At 38.4% G+C, this 23261-nt stretch overlaps 2 protein-coding genes and 1 long non-coding RNA gene across 3 annotated transcripts in view; 2 read left to right on the top strand and 1 right to left on the bottom strand.

Annotated features, from left to right (window-relative positions):
- The window catches only part of LOC18435301 (Transducin/WD40 repeat-like superfamily protein), a 24250-nt gene extending 5483 nt beyond the window's left edge, over nucleotides 1-18767 (top strand). The window contains exons 2-5 of the mRNA XM_006845347.4: nucleotides 11456-11525; nucleotides 18035-18248; nucleotides 18448-18524; nucleotides 18624-18767. Of these exons, the coding sequence (XP_006845410.1) occupies nucleotides 11456-11525; nucleotides 18035-18248; nucleotides 18448-18524; nucleotides 18624-18677 (415 nt within the window). The 3' untranslated portion in view covers nucleotides 18678-18767. The remainder of the gene's footprint in view (nucleotides 1-11455; nucleotides 11526-18034; nucleotides 18249-18447; nucleotides 18525-18623) is intronic.
- Nucleotides 238-10802, top strand: LOC148779609 (uncharacterized). Its single transcript, XR_016045895.1, has 3 exons — nucleotides 238-9961; nucleotides 10059-10177; nucleotides 10261-10802. It is a non-coding gene; the product is annotated as an uncharacterized LOC148779609 (long non-coding RNA).
- LOC18435300 (DnaJ/Hsp40 cysteine-rich domain superfamily protein) lies at nucleotides 18661-23261 on the bottom strand. The gene is made up of 3 exons (XM_006845346.4): nucleotides 22875-23261; nucleotides 19287-19436; nucleotides 18661-18906 (listed from the first exon to the last, which is right to left on the bottom strand). The coding sequence occupies exons 1-3, from the start codon at nucleotides 23229-23231 to the stop codon at nucleotides 18823-18825; spliced, it is 591 nt and encodes a 196-aa protein (XP_006845409.3). The 5' UTR covers nucleotides 23232-23261; the 3' UTR covers nucleotides 18661-18822.

Here is a 23261-nt window from a genome sequence, read left to right as displayed (position 1 = left end):
ACTTAATGGCTTTTCTGGTGTATAGCTTTTTAATAGTTGTTTTTTGAAGTTGAAATAAGTGAGGAAATGTTAGAAAGTATTTCAAAACCTAATTCAAACATTTCACTATTAATTCAAATCCTTGATTTTAAATTTTGACATCATCCTTTTAAAGAAAGTAAAAAATATTTGTTTACTATGCTTAAATAGATTCTTCAGTGGTGTTTGTCATTAAATTTTCTCCCTCCACCAATAGCCTAAATAGAGGGGCTATGGGCTGAGAAGAGTGATGCTCAAGCATCATGTCTTACTTTTCTATCTCTAACCTGCTCTCACTACCAATGTTCGGGGGCTTGATAAGAGTGGTGTGACACTCTTTGGTGGCCTCCAAGTCACACCTCTGATAACAGTTATTCTCTTTCTAACAGTGTGCTGTGGCCCACTTTCTTTGTCTCTCTAACAATGGGCTGCAACCTGCTCTCTTTCTATTTCCAATAGTGGGCTTTGACCCACTCATTTTCTCTAACAGTGGGCTATGGCTGTTTTATTTCTTTCTAAAGTAGACTGTTCCATTCTCTTTCTCTCTCACTAACTGTGGGCTGCAAAGGGGCTGCAGACTGTCTCTCTCTACATCGATCTATGATAGAGTTTGTTCTTTGTGATTTTGTGCTTCCCTCAATTACCCATCTACATACAAGCTACTATTTAATCTAGGGTGTTCATTCTGTAAGACAACAAGTCATGAAAATAATAGAAAGCTTAACCTACTCCTGGAAGGATATGAAGAAAACTCTTAAGCACAATGGGACCATTTCAATTTTAGAACAACGTTAGAGCTCATCTTTGATTGGAAAAAAATGATCGTTTGGAGGAGAAGCAAGATAATTCCTGAGCTTGTAAACCGTAAAAAGGGACAATTCAAGAAGGTAAATAAACTAGTAATACAGCAAGAAAATAGTGAATCCATAATACTAAAATTCCTATGAAAGTGAGGAGATGTTTTTGTTGTAACTTGTATGGTCATATCCAAAATACTGTAGGGCACCAAAGAAGAGCAAAGCTGGAGAACCCAATAGATCAAAGTTTGATGCTGGATCAAACCAAGCATGTGACATTGGTTTTGTAGTGGAGTCTTTACTTGTGACACCATCTATTGATGGATGATGGGTATGTTATGGAGTAATGCATCGTACCATTAACTCTAAAGAGAACCTGATGGACATGGGACATGATGGTGACAAGCTCTACAAAAGAAACTTCTCCTACTCTTATATCATGGGTAAAACAATTTTGAATCTTCCTCTTTGTAATGGAGGAACCCTAACACTAAACAATGTGCTGTATGCCCCAGATATTAGAAGAAACTTGATTTCTATTCCTAGGGTAGATGGGATGGGAATTGAAACAATTATCATCAATGATTTGAATTAAAAGTGAACCATTTGAATTGGATTTTGAAATACTTTCTAACAGTTTTGACCATGTGAAAAACCCATCATCAAAGTGAGACTCTCTCTTTCTCTCTCTCTCTCTGTGGCATGTTCACTCACTAGGAGCTGGTATTCTTAGGATATTCTCCAAGTAAGCTGTGAGTTATGGTAGTCTTTTCATTTTATTCTCATTGGCTACTCATAAAGAAGATGATCTTGTCAATAGGTGACTAGCATCTCCCTTGTTGCACTAACTACCAAGCACTAACAATCAAGTTCTGTATAATGGATGGACTTGATAACGTCTAGAAGTATCTGTGTTGATCTCGATCCCTGCCATCTCTGTTTTTATTGCTTTTGGTTAGCGCATTCCAGCTTATATTTGATAATGTGCTCTCTCTTTTGTTAATTCGTTTTCTCTGAGAATCATCAATGGGATTGAATCTACTAGCATAGTACTATGGAATTCTTAGTATCTTCCTCAATGCAGGTGTAGATATTATTCTTACAATAAGATATTACACTTATTAGTAAGAAAAGAATTAAAGGATCACCATTGAGAATGTTTTTTTATTACCCATGATATTCTTTTTTACTTTGTTTGGGTGGGCGTTATGGTTGTGTAGTATATTCTCTTCTTGTAGATAGAAAATATTAGCTCCTTGAGTTGCTAAGCAACATGGATAAACAAGGCGATTGAATTTTAAATCATAAACATGAGTATTTTGATTTTTTTAGCTTGATATGTGCTTTCAATTCACTCCCTTTTCTTTTCCTTTTTTCTTTTTTTTTTTTATGTTGTCTTCTATATTCAAGCAAACATTTTAGGAACAGTTTTTTGAGGTCTAAGAAGGGTGAGGACCTTAAACTTTCTTTTAACCCGTCTCAAGTTCGGAAGAACTTAGATGTGACTCTAATAGGCGATAAGATGAGAGAAAGTAGACTTAGGTGTGTTGGGCATATGCAGTGTGTAACGCCTGTTAGGAGGTCTAAGTTGGTTCAAGTAGATGGCTAAAAAAGGCAAGGGGTTGGCCCAAAAGGACATGGTTGGAAGTAGTGAGAAAAGATATGAGAACTTATGGTCCCATTGAGAGTATGGCCCTTGATAGAGTAGAATAGCAGATCAGGATTAATGTATCTGACCCTAAATAGTTGGGAAAAGACTCTGATGATGATGACAACTTTAGGAACAACTTTTTGGTGGCAGTCTCCAGCCAATGGATTGAAACTTTTTCTTTCTTTTCTGTTTTATGACTGAATGTTATAGCCAATGGACTTGAGTCATGGAGAAATTTGGTTTTGGGCAGCTCATACAAGGATTTGGTCTTCAGACTGAGCCTTTTCCTAATGCTTTATTTGGGTTTTCTCCTCTATGTGGGGACGGCTAGGGGTTTCTAGAATGTAGCTTGGAAAAAGACAATAGGAGGTTGGGGACATGGATGAGCCACTATTTGTGCTTTTGGTGGGAGGAATACTTAAATAGGATACTGCCAGCTGGCATGCTTACATGTCTTGTAGAAATCCCAACTGATGATCCATACGATAACAAGTTTCCACAGTTTTAAGGTGTAGATGCCATTCATTAATGCTACTGTGTTGTAAAATTACTATGTTGCCCTGATTATAATTTCTTGTGAGGAGCTTTTGTGGGAATCCAGTAGCATCATCAAGATTCTTCAGCATTAAAAAAAAAACTTCTTTGGGAATCCATAATCCCATGAAGACCTGAACGGTGGCCTTAGAATTATCATCTCCATGAGGGCTCTTGCATGATCTATGAGCTTCGAGAAGTCATTAAATTCCATAAATATATTGCCATTACACAAAACTTGTCGTGGGTGGTAAGCAGTGACTAGTGTACTCCTAGGGTTGGCTATGGATTGTCTCAATTAGTCTGAGAAGTATAATGAGGTACCAGACTTGTTGGTCCCTTTGGCATCTCCTGATTGTGTAATGTATGACATCATTTGTTCTATGAATTTACATATACATGTTTGTAACTTTTTGCATCTAGACGTATGCATGGTGGACTTAGAATTTTCTAAAGTTACGTTTTTTTTTTTGTCACAAAAGAAGTAATTTGGGTCATAATATCGATTAGAAAAAATTGTGTCAATTATTATTATTGTCTTGCAATTCTATTGGCATTTAGTTATTTCTATTTAATGAATTAAGTACCTTGTATTCTTGTGAGCTATGTGGCAATCATTGTTTATACTTCATCCCATGTTGTTCTACATGTATTTGCCTCCCACAACTTTGATTCTTGACCTTTTCCTGCTACTCCACCTACCTCAAGAAGGAGTGCTGCCAAACGTGACTCAGGATTTTGCAATTTTGACATGGTGACTTGCTGGCACAGAGAAAACATTGCCATGTTACGTGCTACCAAGTGCCAACGATGAGGATGTGACATGGCACTCATCATCTCTTTGTTCCTCGCCCTTTACCTTTCTCTACCTCTTTCTCTGATCTCTTTTTTATCCCTCTAATCTTAGGGGCTAACTTAGGAATGCTCCTCTTTGCTAGGGCTGAGAGTCGAGGTTTTCACCTCACATGGAGATACAATTGATGATCCAATTCTCAGATCTGGCCAAAAATGGTTCACGAGCAATAAAACTCTGCCTCACATTTAAGGAATGGGATTTCTATTTGTTTATGAAATGTATGAGATTTTATCTCTATAACTTTCCTGGATTCCACTCTCAAACTTGGAAAGGAAACATGCTCACAAAAATAAAGATAGCGAACTCGACATGAGTTTGTCCTCTCTTGACAGTCGTGTGGCAAGGCCAGCAGGCAGACCACTACGAAAAGGCTTGAATTGTTGAGCAATCCAGAACTTTAGCTTTTTGTTTGGGGTTGCCTTTTGCGGCAACGCCTTGTACTGCTTGAGTAGGTGCTCTTCAAGGGCCAGAGATAATACTTTTTTCAAAACTACCATTCTCTAATTTTTTTTCCGATTGTTGGTTCCCTTGATCCCTTATTCATCATTTCTCTCTCCTCTATTATGTTCTATCATTTCATTACGTAACCTTATCTTATTGTAGAAAGAAAATTCATGAGAGAAGATAGGGGTTGAGGGTATTTTTCTCCATACTGAGAAATATGAAGCGAGTGGCAAATTGGAAAAGAAGTTGAGGGAGTTCTTTCTCAAAGTGAGAAATAAGCGAGTGGCAAATTGGAAAAGAAGTCGAGGGAGTTCTTTCTCAAAGTGAGGAATTAGAAGAGAGGATGAGGAATGGGAAGAAAAGTAGAGGGTGCATGAGGCATAAAGAAAAAATTTTTGGAATATAAAAGGAGAGAGAGCAAGTGATGGCTTCATTCTTGGGCTCATGTTTGCTAGTTGGAACAACATGGCTCGTTCTTGGCTTTCCTCTTGTGCAACTATTGGTCCAGATGACAATTACATTATCGATGCTTGACGGGGAATCCTCTGCCCAGCCAACATGACTGGGAGAGCTTGAGGGATGGGCTTTGCTGTAACATGGAAGGGCAATAAGGAAAAGGAGGTGAATGACCTCCTTAGGGAGACAACATGCATTGAGCAACAGAGAAACCAGAGAGGTAGGTTGGGGAAGTTGGTCTTCGAGAAAGGGGGAATGGGGATCCCCATGTAGCAGCTTTGGCGAAGTGCCTGGGCTCTCTCACATGCACATGCTATGTGCGAGTGACAGGACTTGAGGTCCCTTAGCTAGGCTGCCTTCTTAGCAGTTCTCCCCAATATCTCTCTCCCTCAATCACCCCATGACTCTTATCTCCCTTCCAGTTCCTCCCAAGTTATTTTTATGCCTAAAATACCCTTCACTCCTTCCAATTGCTCACCCTCTTTTTCAATTTCTCACTATGGACAGAAGTACCTTCAAACCCCCATTTCTCTTCTTTTTCCCACTTCTTTCCTCATTTGTACAAGTTTACATGACCAAATGACAAAAAAGGACAGAGAGAATAAGCAAAATGACAGAAAGGTGGTTAAGGTGACCTAAAACTGGGAGAAGAAAGGAGAATTTCAGGAAAAATGACTATCCCTAGCCCAAGGAGGGCCTGCTCAAGCTGTTTAGGGCATCATTGCGGCACGGGCCTCTAACAAAAATTGTCACTGAAGAACGAGATAGTCTAATAACTCATGTTGTCTCAACAATGGTTTGATGGCGGACCCAGCCACATGATTGTAAAGAGGGGGCAAATTCACTGTCGATTGCCATTTTTATTCTGTTGATTGCCATTTTTATTTCCAGGTCATTGAGTAGAATTCGAAGGAAAGGTAGAGTGAGAAGTACTCTACATTCCATAAAGAAATGCAAGTCCCCTCCCATTATGGGGATGAAATTTTGTTACTCTTGAAATGTTTTTGGCCAAACCATTAATTACATCTCTAATTGAGGCAAAAAACCCTGGAGTCTTTCTTAGCCCTAGCGAATGGGCCTTCCTACTGTTTTTAGCAGAGTGAAGAAGGAAAAGACGTAGGGGAAAGATAAGGGTGGGAAATATAGGGTGTTCGAAAGAAGAGAGGCACTGCAGCCTTGTGCTTGATGGTGAGTTCAAGGGCATTGCTTTCTTCGAGCAAGCCAGTCACCTTTTCAAGATGGCAATCCTAGGTCAAGTGTGTGGGTGCTCCTCATGGTTGGCAGAGTAGTAGGACGCTGCTTTCTTCTAGCATGACCTTGTCAGATTGCAACCCTGAGTCAAGTGTGCCGGCTTTCCTTCTCAGGATCAGTAGAGTCGCAGGGCTTTGCCCCGGTCTTCACCCTCAATAGAGCTTTGGAGCTCCTCTCTCTCTCTCTCTCTCTCTGCTCTCTTGTTCTCCTTTCTCTATGACGTAGGAATTCTCTACATCTCTTAAAAGCTTTTTCAAATGAGATCAAGGTCCCCTTTTTATAGAGGGGGGAGAGGCAATAGGCTCCCTTAGGTTGAGCTCATGTAGCCTCTTGTTGTTGGAGGGTCCCATTAGTTGAGCGTATGTGGCTTTTGAAGATGTGTCACCCCATTCGCCTATCTTTCTTGTTGCGATAACCACCCCCCACAAAAAAAAAGGGAAAAAAAAAAGGAGAGAGAGGAATATATCTTTTGGGTAAGAGAATGTGCTTTATTCCTCTACTTTTATTGGTGGATGGGGCCAGAATGCTACACAGTCATGTGAAGACTATGCTTTTGCGGAAAGATTCCCCCTTTGGATAATCTTTTAAGGATTGAAGGAGAAGAATACTCCATAGTTATGTGGTCTACCAATCAAAGGGATGAGAATGGTCCCCATATGGATTCAAAAAAGACATTTTCTATCTTCCTAGGAGGGGTAGGGCCCACAAGGCACCAAACATTAGGTGGGAGAACTCTCTCTCTCTCTTTCACACTCACACACACACACACACTCACACACATAAAGGCTTAGTCCCCAAATTCTCTAAACAGAGTATGCGATGGGCCCCTAATTATTTAGACAATAGGGCATGGGCCCCGAATTCTCTAGAGAGGGTGGGGTGCGGGCCCCCTGTCCTAGAGAGTGAAAGTTGGGTATGGGCCCTGTCCTCTGGAGTGTGATGATGGAGCATGGGTCTATTCTTCTATAAGGACAAAGTGGGCTGGGCTTGGGCTTGGGCTTGGGCTTGGGCTGTCTTCTAAAGGCAAAGTGAGGTGGTGTGGACCCATAGTTGTTGGGATTGGGAATGAAACTAGGGGCTGGGGATTGTGAAATGCTAGAAGACCCCTATGATTGGGAGTGTCATCTGTACAATGCATATGTTAGGAATTTAGATCCCCAAATGTTAGGGATATATATAGCCCAACATTTTTGGGGATATTGATTTCGACATAGTGGGATCTTGATCCCAACCTTTTGTGGATCTTGCTACCAACCCTAAAGTGTATGGATAATCGAGGATTATATATTCTCTATAAGATATGAATCTCTTTATTTATAGCGTGCAAGCAATGTAACTATATTAAAAGTATAATTGCATTGCCAATTGGTTATCAATAAAAAATCATCAATTTGGTTGTTATATTAGTCTTTAAGGTTGGGATTGAGATCCCTAAAAGTAGGAAGTGGGATCACTAAAAGTGGGGATCGTGATCTGAAAATTTAAAAATTGAGATCCTTTGAAAATATGTTTCTTGGAGCGCCAAATTGAGAGTCTGGCGTTGGATCACCACCTATGTTGGGAGATCCCGGCAACTACGCGTGGACCTCATCCTTTAAAGCGAAAAGTGGAGCTTGGGCTATTCTAGAGAAGGAAGGTGGGCCACGGGTGCTGTCCATTAGGCACAAAAACTGAGGCATGCGCCTCCATCTTCTCGAAAGAGAAAGTGGGGCAATAGCTCCATCTTCAAGAGAGAAAATGTGGGTGTGGGCCTCTCAGGGATTATAATTGGTGTAGAAGGTTGATATAGTACTTCTCGGGCCTACATTGTAAAACCACACATCTTGTCCTTTTATTTAAGAAAAATATCTACATGGGATATCTGTGTTTGTAACACCAATATCTAACAGATTTTAGAATGAAAATTGTAAAATAAATAGATTAAAAACTAATTTTGAAGTGTCTATACCACCATTTATGACATGGTTATGGAAAAGCTAGTGATTCAAAAAGTAGACCTCCCAGTGCTTGGGCGGCTGCCTAGGCGTATCTGGGGGCCTGGGCGCATCGCCTAAGGCTAGGCTCCCTAAAAAAGCGGTGGTTCCTGAGCGCCGCCTAGGCGGTCGCTTAGGTCCAACGCCTCGCGCAGAGGCAGAAATAGCTTTCGGTGGGGGCATTTTTTTTCCATTTTTTTATACTAAAGGGTAAAAAATGGGGGTTTTAGGTTCATTTGAAACTTAAAACTTATTGGAGCCCATTTTAGAGAGAGAAAACCCCCCAAAAACTAGTTTTTTGGTGATTTCATTAGGATCAGAGGGTTTCTCAAAGTTATGAGAAATTGATCAAAACATCACCCATTGATATTAAATTTAATTTTAGATGTTTTATAAATCTATTGGGGGGTTTTTTAGAATATTTTGAGTCCTTAGAATAATCTTTGAGGTGAAAGTTTGGAGATTGAGCAATCAAAAGTGATTTTTTTTATTGCTTGTATAAATTGCATTATTTTGAGATGTCTTCTTCGGGATCCAATAGGAGTGGTGATTCCGGTTGGAAATATGGCTACAACTCAGATCCTAATCATAACAATTGCATAAGATGCAATTTTTGTGAGAAGGATACAAAAGGGGGCATAAACCGGTTCAGAAACATCTTGCCGGTATCAGGGGGGATGTTGCCCCATGTAAAAAGACTTCTGATGCTTCTAAAGAGTAAACAACCAATTTTTTGAATATGGTAAAAATGATAAAAGATGAGAGATTTGCCTCCATAGCAGAGATTAGGTCTGGGGTTCGGGTCAATTAAGCAGGTTCTATGCTGCGGTAGAGGCAATTGGTCTATTTGGGCCTTGGATGAAATCCCAACCCCATATGAGCTTTCAGAGCCTCTTTTGAAAAAGGCGGGTGAGGGTCACGAAGGAAGCTGTAGAAGTTAAGAAGGATGCATGGGCTCAGTATGGGGTTTTTATTATGACTGATACTTGGAGTGATAGGAAGATAAGAAGACAGATGAATTTGCTTGTGAATTGTCCTTTAGGGAATTTTTTTTTTTTGAGGTCTATTGATACTACTGATTATATCCATGATGCCCATTACATATTCCAAGTTATAGAGAAGGGAATCAAGGAGGTTGGGGAGCATCATGTTGTACAGGTTGTCACAAACAATGTTGCTCCTAATGTTGCTGCAGCTAATTTGTTACGCTTAGCTTATCCTAGAATCTTTTGGGCACCATGTGCAACACATTGTATAGACCTCATGCTTGAGGTTCTTGGCGGTAGGTGCAGTGAAGAAGGCAAAGTTAGTTACAAATTTCATTTATGGCTACCACCTCACCCTTAGCATGATGCATAGATTTACAAAGAGGAAAGAGATTGTGAGGCATGAGGTCACGAGATTTGCGATCTGATACTTATACCTAGATAACATACATTCGAAGAGAGTGCAGTTGAGGCAGATGTTTACCTTAGATGACTGGAGAGCATGCAAGTGGTCCAAGAATCAGGCTAGGAAGAAGGTGAGAGATATTATCTTTTTTAAGGCTTTTGGGCGAGGGGTGAAGGGCGCTCTTAAGGTATTTTTTTCTCTTGTCAAAGTCATTCGCATGGTTGATAGTGACAAGCCTTCTATGGGCAATATATATGAGGTTATGGAGAAATGCAAAACAGAGATAGCCCAAAATTTTGATGATGATGAGAACTGCTACAAGCCTGTTTGGGAAATTAGTGATGAGAAGTGGGATAGGCAGCTACATTGGCCATTGCATGCAGTTGGTTATTATTTGAACCCAGCTTTTTTTTTATGTTGACAAGGATATACACACAAATGACTAGATTTAATAAGCGTGTAGATGTGCTAGTCTCTAATCCTGATATCCAGGATATTATATGCACAGATGAGCTGATAGATTACAAGTGCTCATTAAAGTGTTTTAGGAGTCCACTGGCGATGAGGCAAAGGACCAAAATTGATCTAGGTAGTAATAATATTCTTAAGTTCATCAAATTCAAGTAATCAAGTTTCATTTTTATAATTTTATTATTTATTTATGATTTTATTCTATATCTTTGCAGCCAATTGGTGGAGCCAACATGGGTGTAGTTCTCCAAATTTATAAAAGTTGGCCATTCGGATCTTAAACCTAACCACTTCCTCATTCCGTTGTGAGAGCAATTGGAGTACTTTTGAAGGGGTAAGGCCGTAAGGGTAATTTGTATAATTGTATTAATAACACATGAACCATATATTTTAATTAGTTTCATTTGATTTTGTTAGATTCATATAAAGAAAAGGAACATGTTTGAATCAAAGAGGTTCAATGACCTAGTCTATATCAAGTATAATCGATTTTTGAAAGACAAGTTTGCTAAGAGAGATAAAAGAGACTCCATCAGATCAAAAAATATAGGCAATGCTATTGAGTGGTTAGTTGATGATGATGAAGTCGAGGGGCATGAAGGATTGACAGGGACATGGTCATGGATGCTTCAGGGACATCAGCTGACCCTCCTAAGGCCACTAGATCTTCTGCACAGAGAACAAGGGTGGAGGAGGAAGAAGAGGCAGATTCAGAAGAGATGGAGGAGGACGACCAATATGTCGAGGAGGGTGACAACTCCGATGAATATGATGCCAATGCAGCTGACCCTAATTTTCTGATGGTGAATGTTAAATAATTATTAAACTTTGAACTTTGGTTGAACTATTGTCTATTGAAGATTCTTTTGAGTCTTCAAGTATTACTTTCATTTTTGTTTTCTTCCACATGGTGGTGTAATACTGTAATGTGATTTGTTGATAGTGGATTTGTAGTTCCACTAGTTTCGTACTATTTGGTAGCTTTGGTTTGGTAATTTGGTTGGTTGGTAAATTTTAAGTTTTAATTGGATATGGATTATGGACCGACTTATGGTTATGCTTATGGAGTGTGTGCTAATGTATAATATACTTTGAATTTTTGATGTGACCTAAATACCTAGTTCATATATTTTATACAATATATAACTGTAGATACCTTTTTTGATTCAACTGGGCTGCCTAGGTTTTGGGCACTCTCCTAGGCGCTGGGCGGTCTGAACCCCCTAGGCCACCTAGGACCCACCTAGCACTTTTTGAAACACTGGATGGATGCAGTGTTAGAATCACCATCTCCTGAGGATAGTGTGATAAAGAAAACCCCACTTGTTATTTGTATTTTTAGTAGCTAAAATTTGTTGGCCAGATTAATATGCACATTCTATAGAATATTGAGTTTGTTTGATTGATAGTGATTCCCTCTTCTTTTCTTGCCCCTCTCACACACGTAGGCGTGCATACACACACATATTTCTTGTTCATCTTGTTTTTGATTTATGCACATCTTTGGGGGCATACTTATTTTAAGTAAAAACATTTGGACTAAATTCTTATAGTTGGAACTGCTTTACTATGGATTTAGTTGAAATGTTTCACATGCCAATTTTCTTTTCAGGATTGAAGGGAGTTCCTCTGGAATTGTTCATTCCCTTGATATTCACCCATCAAGGAAGCACATATGTGTGGTAAGATGTGGACTCACCTTATCCATTTCTCTGAGGAGTGAATTCATAAATATTTGGTAGGATTGTTGTACTTATGTGAAATTCCATTCTTAAACATCATGGTTTCTTCTTCATGAAACATTTTTTCCATAAAGTTGCGTACCCTTTTGTTATATTGATTAAAGTTGTGCATACTAATGGTTCTAGTAACGACTGTGTCTTGGCTTACTTGTCATAAATATGTAGGACATCATGCCAATTTTGAGGGCATATACAAAATGCTTTATATCTTCTCCAATGGATAGTGCAAATAAAAAAAAACCACTACACATCAGCATGATTAACTTAACAATTGTCTCATTTATCACTTGAGTGTTCTCTTAGTTAATAATTTGTTGTTTTTATCTCGTGTATCATTATGAACTATCTCGATGAAATCTTAACAATGTATTCTGGTATGCTTATCAAGTATTTCTGCGGCTCCTTGCCTCTCAAAGTAGTTGGGGCATGAGCATTTAAACTCCCATAGTTATGATGTTCAAATATGAAATGCATAAGTAGGTGGGAGGAGGTTCATGCCATCAATTTCCTTTTTAATTTATAGTGTGAGTACATTTTTGGAATTGAGAGCCTTACCAGTGAACAATGTTCGAAAATTCGGCTGCCCGACCACTTAGGCGACCCGCCTAGGCAAAAAATTTCAAAAAACACCTAGGTGCTGTCTTGGCGGTGGAATTATGCGGCCTGTCTACGGGCCTAGGCGCTACAGTCTGGGCGCCCGCCCAGTGACAGTTTGCGGAAGGGCAAAAAACATCCTCAGCGAGGGTAAAAAAAATGTCATTCCCCTCCCTAAAAAGGGGGAAAAGGGGTTTTGGAGGGTATTCTAAACTCCCAAAACAAAAACCGTGGCTTTTAGGGTGAGAAAAACTCCCCAAAAAACTACTTTTTGTGATTTATCGAAAGATTGATAAAGTTCCGATTTTTGCGATTTCTTCCCAAAACAAAGGCAATAGTTCGTGGTTGGATTTAGAGCTTTTAGTAGTTGATTTTGAGGACTTTTGGAGACCCAATAGACGAAGTTTACATCGATGTTGATTTGATTTTGATATTTTTAAAGTATTATAATATTTGAAAGAGGGTTTTGATTTTATTTTGCTACAACATATTATGTTGCGAATCATGTGTTTTTTCTTTTAAATTTTTTTTTACGATATATTTACATGTTTGGTTAATGACTTGATGTATTTGTTTTTTTTATTTTGCCTTGTTGACTTTGTGTATCATTTCTAGTCTAGACTTCTAGTTTCTTACAATGATATTTGGGATTTCAAGCATTTTAATGTCTTACAAGTTACAATCTCTTTGAGACTTGTATCCGTAAATATGTTATATGATTGTACTATTACATTTTCGTCTATTTCACATATAGTTTAGGGCTCTAAAATTGCCCTAAAAATTCCCAAAGACTTAAAATTATGCCTTAAGAGCTCTCCTGTTTTTTTTGTTTGGGGCGGGGGGTTCAATTTTGGTGAGGGCACCCTGTCTCTGGGTAGGCGCCTAGGCGGCCAGGCACCCAAAATACCTAGGCGTCCAAATCCGCATTTTTGAACATTGCCAGTGAATAGGCTTGCCTAAGAGGTTTAGGAAAAATTTAGTGTTCCCCTAGAAAAGGCTTTGGGGTTGCATGGTTTTCCATTTGCTGCTACTTGTTCTTGTGCTTTTGAATCTCTCTGATACCAACAGTACCAGCACTTCCTAGTGCCATGGATGTGAGGTGAGTTTATGGTACCTGAAGTACATTTTTGCCTTTTTTCATTGTTACACATTGTAGTTATACTTGTGTGACACCTCTACTGGTTATGAAAATCATTATTATTTTTTTCTTTCCATGGTTTTGTGTCGGAAGGGTATGACAATCATTCATTATCTCGAACTCCTCCTGATCCTATTTTAAGCGACTCAGACAAGAGTTCTTTCTGTACAAGAATTCTGAGATTTGTAATCTAATTTTGTTTCATTCTTTTGGGTTTGCTTTATATTTCTATGTCACATTCTACATTATTCATTGAGGTCAAATTCATAATTTAATAGATAGTTTTTCCATAATTTCTCAAATTTCATATCTCTTTCCATGCAAGTTCGATGTACACTTTTTCAACTAATCATCAAAGTTTCCTTTACTCTTTAGGTTTTTCAAAAAACTTGAAGTTTCACTCTCCTTTTAATGCTATTCTTTAGTGTTTTCTTAACTTTCCCTTATTGTCTTTTCTTTTTTTCATATTGATAGTATATTTCTATATGTTCTCTTTTTCTTTACTTCGAACCAACTTTTCCATGTTTCTTTTTTTTTCATATTGATAGTATGTTTCTACATGTTTCAATTTCATCCTTTTTTTCTACTTTATTTTTCAGAAAACTTAAAAGTTCTTGTTCTCTTCTCACTGCAAACCAAGACAAGGCATGTTTCAATGGATGTGTATTGCACCATCCACATTCGAGGAATTTATCACAAGCGCTGGGATGTCATTGTGCTCCGCCTCTCTCACTTAAATACTTTAGCCATCATTGTCATCGTCCTCTTATTGATGTCCAGCAATGCACAAAATTCCATGTTCTTAATAAGACTGGAATTCAATCTCTCAGGTTCTTAATAATGACTTTCATTTCTTACCAATAAAATGATTAAAATGGTGGCTTCAAACTTTAATTTTGCGTAGTATGTTCTTACCTGATGCACTTCAGGAATTAATAGAACTAAACTATGGTCTTGAGCATCTTCTCCAAGCTGTAACTCAATAAAAATCCTAACTCAATAAAAATCCTTCATGAATTGAAGAACTAAGTGACTGTTTGGTTGAAGCATGCACATTGTTTGCACCAAGCTGCGTTATTGCTGAATGTGGCAATACCGGATTTTAAAGGTTTTCCGCCATCTCCAATAAGCAGTGTTTTGCACACAAGCGGGGCAAATTTGCTGTAACTATCGGCCCATACCACACACGAATACCAGAGGCTGTACATATAAAATCACTGTGGTGGCTTGGTTTTACGATCCAAATGGTCCTATGGCCCTAAATCAAATGCAAAATGGCAGTCTCACATGAGTGTGCCTCAGTTTTGACCCCAATTTCTATTTTCTAGGGGCAATCTCTGACCTGGCCTCTCCCTCTTTAGTGACTAGCAAAGATGCATAGCAACATGTTTCTTCCCATTTCATCTCTACTTTTTGAATGTTCGCTTCTCTTACTCTATCTACATTTCACTGCTGCTTCCTATGATTGTGCTGTTCATTCTGCCGCTGCCTCCTAATCTCGAGATTTTTCCGAGGGAGGGCATCTATAGAATTTGTAGCCATCGTTAGAATTCGTGAAAGCATACATGCACAGACATTGAATGGAGAGAGAAGAAGAGAGAACACAATATTTACGTGATTCGTCAATGAGAGAAGAAGAGAGAACACAATATTTACGTGGTTCAGGCCGAAGCCTTACGTCCACAGTTCCAAAGCTCCAACCGGCTACATCTTCACTATTTTTGGATGAATGTTTACATCCATAAGTACCTCTATATATAGAGGATATTCACACAATTACAGGAGATAAATATGTCATGATTCTTGGAGATAGAGATAAATGGTAGGAGACCTTATCACCAAACTAACTTGATGACAAGTAACTTTGACTTGGTCGCTTCTTATCTCTAGATACTTAATCTTATCAAGAGATATATACCCCTACATCCATAATGATGTATATCAATATGAACTCGAGATATTCATATCCCAATACTCCCCCACAAACTCAAGATGCTTTGACACAAAGCAACTGAAGTTTGAACAGTAGTAAGTTGCTTAAAGAATTGTGTTCGATCTTCAGGTGCAAGGCGTGACCGATAGAAGTAGTGGTCTTCATGCTCCGATTGCTTGAACAACAAGCACAGGAAGCGGCAGATATCAGGAACAGACGGCTTCACGAGAGATCTTAGAAACATTCGGGATCGAGTAACGAAAAACTCGATCAATAGATAGGATAGAATAACGGAAAGAGATTCGATCATCTCACAGGATGGAGCAACGGAAAACTCCATCATCCAACAGGATTGAGTAACGGAACACTCAATCATCATTCAACAGGATTGAGTAACGGAACACTCAATCATTGAAATATAGATGTCTGAAGCGGACAGGATCGAGTAAACTCGATCATCACACAGGATGGAGTAACGGAAAACTCCATCATCAAACATGATCAAGTAACGGAAAACTTGATCATCGATCAGGATCGAGAAATTCGATCTTCAACCAAGATTGGGTAAACTCGATCATCACATAGGTTGGAGTAATGAAAAACTCCATCATCAAACGGGATCACATAACAAAAAACATGATCATCAACCAGGATCGAGAAATCAATCATCAAACAGGATCACGTAACAAAAAACATGATCAACAACCAGGATCAAGCAATTCGATCGTCAAACATCAACCAGGATCGAGAAATTTGATCATCAAACATCAACTAGGATCGAGAAATTCGATCATCAAACATGAGGCACTTGGAAGAGCCAACTGAAATCAACAGTTCATAGAGAACTTAAGCAACAACAAACTAAAAGGAAAACCTGGTTCCATGTGATTCAGTTTTGAGCATAAGGCCCACTCTCATCAATCACAACCTGCACAATGTTGGCCACAACTTGGAAAGGAATCACAATCAGGAACACTTTCTTCTCTCATCACAACCTGCGCACTTTTTTTTTTCTTCTAAATCTCTCAACATCATCCTTTTCCTCTTGCTTCCTTCTCTTTCTAGATCTCTCGAAATCACCCATCTGACCTGTAAACCTCTGCTTTATATCTCTTGTTTAGCCGATGAATCACAATTGTTTTCTCCTCCTCTCTCTTGCCTCCTCTTCCGTTTTAAGGAGCGGCTAGACCTAGATTCCTTCTCTCTAGGATCTTGAGCTATGCGTCTCTAATGGACATTGGATCACCTGTCTGAGCAGCTTCGAGCCAGTCAAGGAAATCTTGGAGCTTGGGTATATCAAGGAAGAAGTCTCGCTCGACGATCTTTTCAATGGCGGCCACATAAGAGTCTTCATCAAGGACCTTGGGGTGTGAGCACTTGGGCTTTTTGAGATAACTATGAATTGGGGTTTCTGAAGAGTTTGGTTCAAGAAGATAGCAGGGGGGTCGACCAGGGGTTGAAAGCATGGTTGAGAGGAAGGTGGAATTAGAAAAGATGCAATTGAAACTAGGATTCAATTTTGAGCGAAGAAGGGAACGACAACACTGAAAGGAAAGACATGTTCTTGGATTGCAGAGAGAAGAGAGAAGAAAAGTCGTGGATTAGGGTTTAGAGGTCATAAGATTAATGGAGGAAATCAGGGTTCAGCAACAAAAGAAAGAAGAAAATTAAGTTAAACGGAACGAGGAATTAAGGTTTAGGATTCTAACCTCGACACACTCTCTGTACATGCGCATAGGCTTGCAAGCCTCAAACCTTCTTTGTTGAAAAATTGGGCCTATTTTGTGATTACACCACGCTTATCTCTCTACAATGTCGTCCCGTGTGGTTGGAACGCACGGATATCTGGCACTGGCACCTGAATACACCCTCTACGGGCAATTGACAGAGAAGAGTCACGATTTGGCTTTGAATTTAATATACAGAGAAAAAGAAAGGAGAAGGCACTTGGACGGAGCTGGGTATGGTCGCGGTATAACTTCGGTAACGAGATATGAAGTCGAAACTTTTGATCGGAAAATAAAGCCAAGAACGAGGGAGAAATAGGGACGGCTTCAACTCGTTCCCTACAGACCACGATCAAGAGAGACGATGCTCTGATACCATGTTAGAATTTATGAGAGCATACATGCATAGACATTGAATGGAGAGAGAAGAAGAGAGAACACAATATTTACGTGGTTCAGGCCGAAGCTTTACGTCCACGGATCCAAATCCCCAACCGATTACATTTTCACTATGTTTGGATGATTGTTTACATCAATAAGTACCTCTATATATAGAATACATTTACAAGAGATAAATATGACATGATTCTTGGAGATAGAGGTATATAGTAGGAGGCCTTATCACCAAACTAACTTGACGACCAAATAACTTTGACTTGGCCTCTTTTTATCTTCTAGATACCTAATTTTATCAAGAGATATATACCCATACATCCATAATGATGTATATCAATATGAACTCGAAATAACCATATCCCAACAGCCATTAGCAACCAGCAAGTATATCCAAGAATAAATTTGGGTCTTTGAACTTTCATTTGTTAGGATGAATCATGGAACTGGCAGCTGAAATATGCCTATTTCAAACTCAGGTTTACGAAATCGAATTGGGTGTAGTCACAAATGCAGATATCTCAATTCCAAGGGTTTGAGATGACCTTTTGTAACCAGAACCATTTTAATTTGCTTTTGTGAAACTACATCTTTTTGAAATTCGTTTTGAGAATTTTGAAATGAGAAATGACTGTAAGAGTGTCTACTATGATTTTGTGTGAAGGTTGGTGGCTCTGGTGGTACTGTTTTCGCTTGGGATCTACGGTGGCAGAAGCAACCAGTTATGCTATGTGGGGGTGGTACAGCTGATCCAATGGCTGAGGGTGAGGTTTGGAAAGTCCAGTATGATCATTATTCACAATCGGCTAATCCCTCCACTCAAATCCCACCTGTTATGATGTGCTCAGACGATGGGATACTAGCAATCGTTGAACCAGGTACTAAAACCCCAAAAATATGTTTTAGTTCTACCCCCACCACAAAAAAAAAAAGAAGCGCCAGCTCGATGTTTTTCCTGTGCAACTCTGAATTCAATTTGATTATTACTGTGCTTGAACATTTGTAATTTGGTGACTAAAACAGTAGAAATGAGGGATTTTTGCCTACATTAAGAAGTGATCTGGTTTTGATGAACAGGAGAAGAGGAGCCCATTGAACTGCTTGCAGAACCCTGTGCCATTAATGGCTTTGATATAGATCCTCAAAACCCATCTGTAAGTCCCATTTCCTCCTCTCTCTCTCTCTCTCTCTCTCTCTCTCTCTGTGTGTATGTTGTAGATAGAATGCCCCCTAATGCCTTCTAATTTATACAGGATCTTATATGCCATCTGGAATGGGAAGAAATAGCCATTTTGATGAGGCCTTGAACTCCTTCAATGGTTTATATACTAAAAAATGTACAATGTATTGATATTGGAAGTAACACTCAAAAATAAAATGTATTGGTATTGGAAGAATATTTTGATTTTAGACTGTCATTCTCCTACAAAAAAAGTAACTCCGCATGACCAATCAAAGAGAGCCAGTTGGTGGCGGTTGGCCGAGCCACTTGGCACGAAAGCCTGTCCCTTTGCAATTTGAGCAGCAAGTTGAACCCTGAATAACAGAAGAGAATTTTGAGTCCCTGAATATTTACATGAAGAAAAAAGGAGAAGCTTGAGTTTAGGAATAGCTGAAGTATATGACTGATGCCGTGTACCAACCCTTATACCACTACCATTTGTTTCAAGGGAAAGTATATAGCACAACCAGCCATGGACCAATGGTGCATAGTATAGCACAACAAAAGGCCATTATCATCCATTCCTGTTGACAGATGGTAGAGATCAACTATACCCATGGGAATGCCCCACTGCGTTGAATCACTACCATCTGCTATCAGGAACAAACGGTAGATGTCCCTTCAGTGTATCATATGCCATACACTACAAATGTGTGGTAGTACACTTTCTTTTCTTAATGCATTGAGTATATACCTTTCCTGCGCATATTACACAGCTAGTGTTTCTTGAAGGCACTTGACATAGCATGTTGTCGCCAAGGATGAAGAACCCGGTGCCCCCACACCATTTGCATTCGACATATCCTTTTGAATTGCAAGAAGTACAGGCCACTGGCCTCGGTTGCTACAACACGAATAACCCCAAAATGAGTATATCAACTCAACTAACTTCCTATGTATGAGATTTAAATTCAAACTTTTGATCTTTTTTTGTTTTTTTGTTTTTGCATAATCCAACAATTAAGACATGAAGACCATTTTAAAGTAGAATGGGGGTTTTGGTGTGTCGGCTATTCAAATGCAGTCTCCTCCACATATATACATATCAAAGATGGATTTTGAACCTAGAATTCCAAAAGTTGATAATCTTGACCACCATGATCATGAATTTGAAAAAAATAAAGAAAAGAAAAGAAAAAATTTAACTTTAAAAGTAGATTATTCGTAAACTTTGTTTTTGCGCCGTTCTTTTAAATTCTTTGTAAATCATCAATATGCACTTCTGTTTTCCGTAAGCTGAAAATCATGGACCTAAAGTATATATGCATCTGAAGCGACTTATAATGTGTTTAATAAATCCTAAATCTATCTCTAGGATTTTTGGAAGGGGGGCTGCATTTTAATAGGTGTGTCTTATAGTGCACCATGAACTCTAAACCATGCATGGAACTTCCTAATGCTTGGTGAACTTTCTTCACTAAATTAAACTCTTAAAGGACTGTGCAACACAGTTCCACTAAATGTGTAATTATTGGTTCCATGAGACTAATATGAAAATTTGGGACATCTAGGTCACCGATGGAAAATGTTACAGTTCTGTCCTACCCTGTTGTAAAATAAAATCACATCAATCAAAGATTCTCATATGTGCACCTTGCTTAGAACTAGAGGACTTTCAGGAAGACAACATTAAACCACAAGTCACTACACAATATCACAAGTTATAATCATCAGAAAACACAAAGGGTACTGGAAATTGTCTCACCAAGATAACAAACACCCAAAGAAGGTAAAATCTTAACCCTCTTTGCTTTGCAAGTTGAAATTATTTGTTTTAAACATAATTTGCCCGCACACACATTTATGATCCTAGAGTTTATGGTGTCACTCATGTTAGTAGTCAACCATCTGTCCTCTCAAGGCGAAACATATTCCTAAACAATACAGGATACATGATTGTATAGTCAAATACTCACAGTACATGACCAAAGTGGCATTCAACTCTCATCTCCAAAATCACAAATATATTTTTCCCATGTATATGTTGTGCCTTACATTCTCACCACTGTGCATTTTCGAATGTCAATCTTCATCGCGTCATGTAGAGGAGCTGCCCAAGTTACATATAATGATATAAATGAATCAGCCAACATGCACTTAATCTAGTATATTACACTAAAAGGCAAGTGAATATAGGATATATGACATCATCAGATTTTCTTCAGATCAGCAAAAGGCATTTCCTTAACTATATTTTTTTGCTTTCTACTTCACTTTTTTACTTACAAAGTTCGCACACTCTATGCTTGTTCTGTTTTGTATGCCTCCCAAGAGCCATGCACTTTGTTTAGGTCTTTTATGTTCTTAGTTAAGAACTGGTTTTTAACCTGTCGCATCAGAATATCTTTGCCATAGAACAAAACAAAACCAAACTAGTCAATCCCCATCCATAAAACTTCCTCTACTCTATATCAAGGGAAATCAACTGATTCCTCACTGTCTTGAGTCCAACTGTTTCCTCCCAGCTTATCCTTCAGCTCTCTTAAGCATTCCAGCAACTTGTAATTGATGGATCGAAACTCTTCCCTCATGCTTTAAGAACCAAGGTGCACCTTGCCTTGAGGCCCATTGCTTTCAAAATGCTGGCTTGACAGTTTGATCATGAGAAAGAAATATACTGCTTTCGGACTTCTATTTTAACTATATGAAGGAAAACATTTACCAAATTCCATAAAAATTATCTTCCATAAAACATGATTGTTATTGCAGCTTCCTCTCAATTACACTTCCTTGTTGTACACCACAATTTAGCAAATGCACGTCATAAACATATTTCTCTTTGACTTACATAAAGTTCAACCACATAAGATTGATAACCCAGTGATTCATCAAACTCCTATGATTCTAAAAGTCTCAAACCATATAGTCCCACACCAAGAAACCAGAATCTCCTCTGAGGACAGCACCTCAACTCCCCAAGGGTAGGAATAACCAGATAATTCAAAACCTAAACATAAAGAGGAAATGTCATGAAGAAAAAGTTCTAAGAAATGAGGTGTGAAAAAAGAAGAATATTCGGAGACAACAATTTTCAAACAATCACATAGAGACACAAGAAAATAAAGTAAGGGGGTGACATGTTACTCCAAAAGTACCTGAATATAAGTTGGACAAGTGACAAATAAATCGAAGCATAACATAGCCCAAAATAACAGTTGAGGAAAAAAGAATAACCTCTTCCAAGTTTATGGTAAGGGTGCATCTAGACTAAGTTTATCCCAAATTAGTAAAGAACTTTGTATCACTGATTTCTGTCAGTCTTCCTCTATACAGACATAATTTAGATTTGGTATACAGACATAATTTAGATTTGGATGAAGTTTCTATAAGGCCTAGGCTTTATGAAAACAAAATAAAGCCTCACCTCAAATCCTCATTCGGAAAGCACTTTCAGCAACGGAAATCTCTATGATGACACTCTAAAATCAATTTCCAATACAGACAATAAAATTTGAAACTAAAAAAAATGGTATAGATCTTGCGGATCTGTGAACACTTGTTTTTAGGGTAAAATGGACGGCCTGGATAATTTGTTACAATATACACTATTTTTAGAGCTTAAAATCCTAATTTTTTTTCACAACCATAATATTCAAGCCAAGATGATCGATGTAAAGATCTTCCAATGCTTATATTGCAATTTTTTTATGAGTTATAAGGTGAGGTTCTACTTATTTTGATAGGGCAGCCTTATCAAACCATTGTCCTTTAGATTTTAGATAGAGGTATTCAAGATGTGGATTTTGAATACCTCTATGTACATAGATTGTATTTGTACTTAGAGTGATAAAGAGAAACTTTTAGTGAGGCTCATTGTGAATATTATATCAACTGTAAATCATTCATAGAAACTTATACCAGGGGGCCTGTACATATCCCTGCTAATGTAGTGATGAAAATATTCAAATGTAGATCTCTTTCCTCATAAGAGTCATTTGGTTTCTTTTATGTGATTGTAAATTCATTGATTCATTTCAATCATCTTATTCCGTCAAACAACCAACAAAATCACAATTCATATACCGATCAGAGAAGCCCAAAAAAACAAGGCCTATGTCAACAAACAGCAAATAATTTATGGAACCCAAGAATCTCACCAAAATTTCGATGAAAATTTGCCAGAATTTTGGGTCTTAACCATCAATTCCATACAATATGGCAAAAATTTCACAATATCATCTTATTATTCCATAAACCACATGAATGAAAAAATGAAAATACATTGAAAATTAGGAATAAAAAACTGAACATATTAATTCTTAAATATATAGAGAGAAAGTACCTCTGAAATTAACCATGCCTTCTCCATTCGCTTCACAAAATCAGAAGAACTCTCAGAAGAATCCACAACAGAAGCCCTAATACTGCAAACCCTAGAAAATTTCCTGGTAGGAATCATATTAATTCTTGAAGAAGAAGAAAACCCATTGTAGAAACCAGGAAAAATAAGAGTTTTGACACAAGAACAAGCTGAAACCATGATCATAACGGCTATATTTTCACAGAAGGAGATGAAAACGGGGAGCTTTTCTATGCTTCTGGTTCGGAGGACTAAAATGGGATTAGATGTCTTGATAAGGGGAATTATACCCAAGAATCGATTTTTCAAGGGGCGAAGGAGTCTAAAAAGAAGGCCCATAGCTAAAAACAACGACTCAGTGCTGAAAAT

This window comes from Amborella trichopoda, chromosome 12, assembly GCF_054954075.1.
Source record: "Amborella trichopoda isolate Santa Cruz 75 chromosome 12, AtrichopodaSantaCruz75HAP2 v2.0, whole genome shotgun sequence".
Classification (NCBI taxonomy): domain Eukaryota; kingdom Viridiplantae; phylum Streptophyta; class Magnoliopsida; order Amborellales; family Amborellaceae; genus Amborella; species Amborella trichopoda.
Note: the sequence above shows the minus strand (reverse complement) of the source record. Positions and strands in the feature narration are given on the sequence as shown.

Excerpts from the sequence above, each read along its gene's own strand:
- LOC18435300 (XM_006845346.4), bottom strand. The coding sequence starts at position 23,231 with ATGGGCCTTCTTTTTAGACTCCTTCGCCCCTTGAAAAATCGATTCTTG. Across the intron at positions 19,437-22,874 it reads AGGCATGGTTAATTTCAGAG|CAACCGAGGCCAGTGGCCTG; the intron begins GTACTTTCTCTC and ends TTCGTGTTGTAG. Across the intron at positions 18,907-19,286 it reads GTGTAATATGCGCAGGAAAG|GGTTCAACTTGCTGCTCAAA; the intron begins GTATATACTCAA and ends TCTGTTATTCAG.